This window comes from Solenopsis invicta, chromosome 3 (genome assembly GCF_016802725.1).
Source record: "Solenopsis invicta isolate M01_SB chromosome 3, UNIL_Sinv_3.0, whole genome shotgun sequence".
In the NCBI taxonomy this organism is placed as follows: Eukaryota; Metazoa; Arthropoda; class Insecta; order Hymenoptera; family Formicidae; genus Solenopsis; species Solenopsis invicta.
This window is the reverse complement of record NC_052666.1, coordinates 28,769,657-28,778,245: the sequence shown is the minus strand read 5'-3', so window position 1 is coordinate 28,778,245 and position 8,589 is coordinate 28,769,657. Positions and strand designations below refer to the sequence as shown.

General features: G+C 40.4%; 1 protein-coding gene across 5 annotated transcripts in view; it reads left to right on the top strand.

The window, feature by feature from the left end:
• The first annotated feature begins 2,650 nt into the window (after positions 1–2,650).
• The window catches only part of LOC105204401 (histone-arginine methyltransferase CARMER), a 31,639-nt gene continuing 25,700 nt past the window's right edge, over positions 2,651–8,589 (top strand). For 2 of the 5 annotated variants that reach the window (XM_011173503.3, XM_039446559.1), the window contains exon 1: positions 2,699–3,910. In XM_011173503.3, coding sequence (XP_011171805.1) covers positions 3,769–3,910 — 142 coding nt within the window. In that variant the 5' untranslated portion in view covers positions 2,699–3,768. Of the gene's footprint in view, positions 3,911–4,441; positions 4,634–4,734; positions 5,078–5,148; positions 5,289–5,874; positions 7,885–8,589 lie in introns of those variants that run through there. The other 3 variants (XM_039446561.1, XM_011173550.3, XM_011173498.3) reach the window with 3 other exon arrangements.

Sequence of the window (8,589 nt, the reverse complement as noted above, 5' to 3'; positions counted from 1 at the left end):
TAATATTATTAGAAATTAAATTGTAGAGTTTTGTGTTCAAACAAGAATCTTGCACAGTGGAACACAGTATAATATCAGTGTGTCATAGATGCCTTTCTCATCGATGATTCCTCAAACCTCTGGTATTGAAATAGCATTGAAATAATCTATTTTTGTTTAGATTTTGATTACATCTTATTCTAGTCGTTTAAATAAAATATTATTTGCTCAAAGAATGTTTAACAAATTTATGTCGCAAAATAAATGCTGTATATTTTACTTATTGGTAAGTAAAGACTATTTTCCAGCTACGACACATTAATGTTACACTGTATTCCATTGTGCAAGGTTTTGGTTGGAACACAATTAGAAACTCTACAATTCAATTTCTAATAATAGTAATAACTGAACAATAATCTTCTTCCTCTATACAAAATTATGTTCCTATTATAAATTAACATAATTAACACAGTTTAGACATAAAATATTTTAAAAAGGTGATGATACTGACATATTTTACACATTTATACTCAGCTTTTTACAGAATCGAGCAGTGTAACACTGTGTCACAGTTGAAACACAATGGATATTTTCCATTTAATAATACAAGTCGCCACAAATATCATTCTACCTTTTTTTTTATATTCAATGAGCAATAAAGTTCGAACGATGCTTGTATCGACTTGTATCACTAAATAGGAAGCACCTATTGTGTTGAACACAGTGTTAACTGTGTCAACTGTGTACTTTGTTGGAAAACAGCCAAATAAATGCTTTATCTGCAAGTTTCATTAATATACTGATATGATACAAAAGTTTAAACGTACACGTTAAGTACTTTTATCAAGACTTATATTAGTTTCACGTGATTGAGCCGAGATAGAAAACTCATGATTTCATAAACAAATTAGAAATATTTGTGAGACTCATTGAACTTCAATAATATGCACAAAAAAACTAAAATACGTCAAACGCATCCTCGCACTTCAATTTAACCTAACCAACTTTAACGTATTTCCCAAACCTATAGATTCGCACGAGTGTATCGCTGTTGCAATCATACATTTAACAAACAACGATTAATTTCGTAATAAGATATATCGTAAAATGTATGTAAAAGCCGGTGCACCGGTAACGCGTGCGACGTGTTTACAACCCGCTCGACGGAAAATCGAGGTTAGGTCCTCAGAAGGCACGGCACTGAGCACCGAACTGCCCAAGTGTTGGCACACATGGCGAAGGGAGCGCCGAGCGTGCGTACACAAACTTCAAATCGTTTTCGTCCCAATGGTTTTCACGCGATTGACTGATTCGTCTCGCCGTACTGTACGAACGATAATTTATGGAAACGCAATGGGAATAAGGCGCAAATACAAGTACAAATTAACTCACCGTTCGCCGCTAGTCGTTCCATCTAGCTTCGTCCAGCTTCGACTCGGCCGCAGCTCTCGCGAACGCTTCTCCAAAAATCCTCCTCACGACGATTCGTCTCGATTCATACTTGGCACGACACTCTTGGTACTTACGCGCGTTGAAAAGAGATACGGGATATGGGGCAACGAAGACGCGATTGAACGCGCGACGCGATCTTGCGTCGTTCCGACTGATTGACCGTTGCCACCATAATGCCGGCTACAGCGGCTGCACACTCAGCGGAGATAAACACGCGCGCGAAAACGCAAACGAGAGCGAATCATATGACGTATATACATACAACACCCGTGATACTTCGTTGGACGCTTCCGAGAGTAAACACGTGTTGTTGTGTCCTTTCGTTCTCACTTGACTCCGACAAACCGACGACTCGTCCGAAAGACAAAAACGTCGCTACCTTCATATCGACGCCGCGCGGATACGACGCTAGTCGAATCAGAACTAGAAGCCGAACTGCGACTGCCCCGACTGCCGTGCCGTTTGGAAATATATATTAGCGACACGCTTGCAACGACAATAGCGAGCATGTAAATCTTGCTAGTTGGAAACGCAATTAAACGTACTTTGAAGCGTCACTGCACTCCGTTATTTGATTACACGTAATCCGTCACGTAAATCGCGAGAGCGATACACCAATTCCGTGAAAGCGCCATAGCCGAACTACGGCGCGCGTTCAAACACTTTGGTCGCTCAACGAGCGGTAATCGAATGTGATTGGTTGGATTTGCGAGTGAGAACTAGTGGAAACCAATCACGTTTAATCTCTCAACGCGCAAGCTAGCCGCTTTGTCGTGACGTTTATTGTCAAATAATCGGTACGCGTTTGAATTTCATTGTCTTTCTGAGTGAAATATTGTTACCCGTTAAGTAAAAATTACAACGAAACATTAATCTAGAATTTTGATATTCTCCTCAGAAGATGCGAAACACGATTGAACGCGAAACAGCTTCTCACCATGCATCGCATTCGACACGACGGACGTGGCGAATATCCGACACTTCACTTCAATCTTTCGACACTCCATGGTACTCTCGAAACACTCGCTTACGTGAAAAACTCGGACTATGGGACGACGAAGACGCGAGTTGAAATGCGTCGCAACGCACCGTAACCTTCCGCCGTGGTTTCTAACCAATCGACTGCTGGCAGTGCTGGCACTGCGTAGCAGCGGCGTAGCAGCGGCGCAACAACGCGCAGGCGCGTGGACGTGCCACGCGCCAGTCACGCCGCTACGCAGTACGCAGTGCCGGCAGTCGGTCGGTTAGGGCAGGTTAGGGAGCACGGCAGAAGGTCTCTCTGTGCGTCGCAGGGCATTTCAATTCACATTCTCGTCATCCCGTACGATAGTGTTTGATGCGAGCGAGTGTTTCGAGAGTGCCGTGAAATGTCGGAAGCGAAATAAAGTGTCGGGCGTTCGTGCCAACATCCGTCGTCAGTCGAATACGATGTATTGCGATGCATGATAGGAAGTCTTGTCGCGTTCAATCGTGTTGCGCATCTTCTGAGGAGAATATCAAAATTCTAAATTAATGTTTCGTTGTAACTTTTGCTTAACAGCCAACGATTATTCCGCTCAGAAAGGCAATAAAGATCAAACGCGTACCGATTATTTTGATAACAGACGCCACGACAAAGCAGCTAGTTTGCGCGTTGAGCGATTGATGTGATTGGTTCTCATTAGTTCTCGCCCGCGAATCCGACCAATTACGTTTGATTACCGTTAGATGAGCGACCGAAGTGTTTGAACGCGTGCCGTAGTTCGGCCATGGCGCTTTCGCGTGCGGAGTCGGTGAATCGTACTCGCGATTTACGTGATAGATTACGTGTAATCAAATAACGGCTTGCAGTGACGCTTCGACATGCGTTTAATTGCGTTTCCAGCTCGCGAGATTTACGTGCTCGCTGTTGTCTTTCCAAGCGTGTCGCTAATGTATATTTCCAAACGGCACGGCAGTCGGAGCAGTCGCAGTTCGGCTTCTGATTCAACTAGCGTCGTATCCGCGCGGCGTCGGTATGAAGGTAGCAACGTTTTTGTCTTTCGGACGCGTCGTCGGTTTGTCGGAGTCAAGCGAGAACGAAAGGACACAACAACACGGCGACTGTTTATTCTTGGAAGCGTCCAACGAAGTATCACGGGTGTTGTACGCATATACGTCGCATGACAATTGATTCGCTCTCGGATTGCGTTTCCGCGAGTGTGTTTATCTCCAATGAGTATGTAGCTTATAGCCGCTGTAACTGGCATTATGGTGGCAACGGTCAGTCAGTCGGGACGATGCAAGATCGCGTCGCGTGTTCAATCGCGTCTTCTCCGTTGCTCCGTATTCCGTATCTCGAGTTTTCGACGCACGTGAATGTCGAAAGCGAAATGTCGTGCCAAGTGTGAATCGAGACTAATCGTCAATCGTCATGAGGAGGATCTTTGGAGAAGCGTTTGCGAGAGCTGCGACCGAGGCGAAGCTGGACGGATCGAGCTGGAACGACCAGCGGCGAACGGTGAGTCAATTTGTACTTGTATTTGCCTCTACAATTCGCGCCTTGTCCGTATTGCATTCGCGTAAATTATCATCGGTACAGATGCGACGAAACGAATCAGTCAGTTGCATGAAAACCGTGTTAGGACGGAAACGATAAAATTCGTGTACTACGCGCGTTCGGCGCTCCTTTCGCCAAGTGTACCAACACTCGGGCGACGTGCCGTGCTTTTTGACGACCTAACCTCGATTTTCCCATTCTCCGCCGAGCGGGTTGTAAACACGCTGCTCGTGTCACCGATGCACCGGCTCAGAGTAACATTAAACTCCCATACATTTTACGATATATCTTATCACGAAATGTTAAATGTTTGATTGCAATAACGATACACTCTTGCGATTTGGTTTTTTGGAAGGTTTTTTGGAAATACGGTGAAGTTAGTTAGGTTAAGTTAAAGTGCGAGGATGCGTTTGACGTGGCATTTTAGTTTCTTCGTATGTTTCATTGAAGTTTGATGAGTCCTGCGAATATTTGTAATTTGTTTACAAAATCATGAGCTTCCTATCTCGGCTCGGTTACGCGAGACCGAGCTATAGGGCATTCCTATATTCTACGTTGATAATCTTTTTCACGAGCACCATATCGCTTTTTCTATACTTGAATCGTATTCAACCGGATTATTTCATCGACGAGGCCTTCCATATACCTCAGACATTGCGATACTGTGCGGGAAACTTTACGCAGGTAAACCGCATTTTGGAGATGATTTGTCGATGCCCTTAAACGCACGCGGTTTTTTTACTTATAATTTTTATTTAGAAATAAATCATAAATTGTGCTTTCAGTGGGATCCAAAAATCACCACGTTGCCAGGCTTATATATTATCACTACCGCGATTCTATCGCCTTTTCGTCTTTGCAACGTCGCGTACATAAGATGCATAAATTTACTGGGGACGTGCGTGAATCTTTATCTCCTTTATGAGATAATAAAGGAAAACTGTAAGTCTATCGGGACAAACCAGTGGAACGATTGGTCGACACTCACGTCGGCGTATAATCTTACCCTCTTTCCACCACTGTATTTTTGGTGCTTTTTTTATTACACGGACGTTGTGTCCATGAATTTGGTGCTCTTAATGCTGTATCTGCACCAACATAAACGCACAATGATAACGGCCCTTGCAGGTAACTATTCTGCACCTAATGTAAGTTTCCAGTGTGAAGAGATACAAATAAAAAGTAAATAAATTATGCAGGTTTGCTAGCTGTGCTCGTTCGTCAGACGAACATCATTTGGCTTGGTTTCTTTACTGTAGAACGCGCATTAGATATACTCAGTCACAGGATGGAGCAACCAGTTCCACCTGGAGTGCTTAGCACTCCATTGCATTTTCGTGTAAGTAACATTATGAAGTATCTCTGGTGACAATTTTTCTCAGAATTTCTGTATAATATTTTATAACTCAGAATTTTTTTGTATGAATTGTAACATTTTTTAGAAATACTTAGAAAGAGTATATTTTTTCTCATAATTTTTTATACATGTTAATTATGAAATAAGATTTCTAAGAATTTTTGTTCTATAATTTCTGACGAAATGTTAAAAATTTAAAAGAGTTAAAAACATTTTTTTAGAAATTATGGATAAAAAATCATAAACTATTTTAGAATTCATGTGTATGAAAAATTCTAGGAGATGCATGTCCATTTCCACCAATGCAGGATAACTTTGATTTCTGTTTAATTAACTTTTTATTTTTTCTTGTTCTAAAAATTAGATAGAGATCAAGATAAGTTAAAATGAGATTAAAATTAATCTACATTAATGGAAATGGACAGTAGACTTTCTGAGTATTTTCAAGCATTTCTAAAAAAAATGTTCCAATTTGTATAAAAGTTATGAGAAAAATTTTCACTAAGGAGAAACTGTGAAAAGAGAATGCATTAGGGGAATTAATCTGGCAAACTTGAATCACTTTTAGTTAATTTGGAAGCAGATAACGTACGAAATGCGCCTAGGTCCGCTGTCCTTCGTCAAGTTCGTCGCGCAGATATGCGGTAGTCTACTTCCTTACCTAACGGTGTGTCTCACGTTCGTTGCCTTCGTCGTGTGGAACAGAGGCATAGTGATCGGCGATCGTTCCGCTCATGTCGCAACGGTTCACCTTTGCCAGATACTTTACTTCTCCGCCTTCGTCTCTCTGTTTTCGTGGCCATACGTGGTGCCTCATTTGCGAGCGTGTTCACGATCTCTTCGTCACCACTGGATTCTCGCGGGCTGCATCGTTGCGTTGATGGCCGCGACGATACGTCTTAACACCCTCGTTCACCCGTACGTCTTGGCTGACAATCGGCATTACTGGTTTTACGTGTGGAATCGATTCATGGGCCGATACGTGGCGTTCAGGTACTTGCTGATACCGATTTACGGCGCGAGCTTGTATGCCATGTGGCGTAACATCGCGCATCTGAGGTTTCTCACGCAAATTAATTATGTTATATGCGTATGCGTGGTGCTGATACCTCAATTACTGGTAGAGCCGCGTTACTTCATTCTACCGTACGTATTTTATCGTTTAAATATAAAGAAGCCGGAAAGGTGGCAGATATATTGCGAATCGCTCACGACCTTCGCGATCAATTGCCTGCAATTTGTTATCTTTGCCAGCAAAGTGTTTTACTGGGAAGATCAGCCCTACACCCAACGAATTTCTTGGTGACATTTACGACGAATGCAAATGTACAAAATTAAAAGAGAATTTTGTTTCTATGTTGAGTATTCGACGCCTTCCCTCGCGTTTTCTTTCTATACGTGATAATGTCATTTTAGAGAGAGACAAAACTCTTAAAGGAAGGGTGTTAAGGGAGTGATAATTACTTTTGAACAAGTTTATTGTTCACAACTGAAACTTGTGGCAAAATTGCTAGATAATTTTGTACAGCAACGGTTGTCAATTTGTAATTTCACGGCACGTATATTATCGTCAGCGCACAATACATTAAACGCATTTGATCGACGACTCGATCGAGAACTTTTTTTATATTTTCTATTTTTGTTATGGCTCCTTCGTCTCGTCACTTTGCTATGTTATCGTTTTTTTTATCGAATATAAATGTTGCACGTAACGGTATAGTAAAAGGTACCGAAATGCAATTTGCGAATCTTCCTTACTCTAAGCCTCTTTATTTATTTATAGCAAAGAACTGTATCTTGAGAGAAAATCAGGCCTGATACAAAAATATTCTTAAAAGTAAAAATGAAAGCAAGAGTATTATGCGCATCGGAATAATTTTAAATCTGTACTCCGAATTTGCAAACTTGCAAATATACTAAATTGGAAAAAGATCATTCAATAATTCATGACAGTAGAAAAGCGAGGGAAATGTGTGTGCACTGTAATTGTCATACCATGAAAAAGTGCTCCCATCCTCTCCAGTTCTTTCAAATCTGGGTGTGATATTTATATATATAACAAAGAATTAATTGTTTCGTTTAGAAATAAAGATATGTATGTACAACTTCCGGCTTGCGCATGTACATTCAGCCTCTGGATTGCCGGTAATTTGAGCATTACTCGCGACGGGGACGTTTTCATTCGCCTACATCGCGTAGAACCGACACTATAAAACAATACAATCGTATATCACAAACGGCCTCGAATAAACGCGCTAAGTACTCTCTAGAATTTCTCAGAATTAAAATTAAAAATTAAAACTTACTTCCTACATATTCTAAATGATAAAACAAAGGTAAAATCGTTCATCTATTTATGTTCTTCTCTTTCTCTCTCTTTCGCTCGCTCGCTCGCTCGCTTGCGTCCTCTTTCTTTCTCTCTCTCTCTTTCTCTCTCTACAATCTAACTGCGCGAAAATCGCACATATTGCTTGTCGTAAGTTTATTGCGGACCGTATCCATATAAATCAATAATGAAACGTAAATAATCTTCTGTACACACCTTCGCACATTCCGGCAGGATATGTAATGGGAAAAATTTAATGCGCCTTCTCGCTTCGACATTTGATCATTTTCTAAATAGTGCAATTATCCTATAGATATATTATGTATATATGCTACAGTTTTTCGAGTTTTGGTGTCATATATAGTGACTATATATATATCTTATAGGGCGTAATAGCGATAAATTATCATCCATACCCCGGAATTATATCTATCGCTATAAAGCGTCACGCGCTAGATAAAAAGTAGGTAAAGTAGAGCAGTTTTGAAAATTAAAGTGTCGCAAAAAATTATTGGGAACTCTTAGGAAAATATTTTAAATTAGCACCTTGATCTAATCAACGACACGAAATTTTCCGATATCGATTTTAAAGACGTACGGTCGAGAGTGCCTACTAGATATATAACTACAAAGCTATGAAACTTGAGGAAAGAAACTTTTCTTGTTATTTTTGCGCAGTCTTCCGAGCGTTTGTACAGCAGAACTTCTAATGGCCGAACTAATTAAACTGATGGACAATTAATGCTCCGCGATTAATTGTTACTTTATACATGTAACTAATGTTTAATGGTTTTTTTATATTGTTAATTAAAAATAACTACGTCATATTTTTGTTTAAATAAATCGTACACTGAGAGAAAAATTTTTTTAATGAAAAAATATTTTCTTGAAACTATATATTTTAATGCAAGAATTTGTTTGTTCTGTTTAAATAAAAATATTTACTTTTAAGTAGAT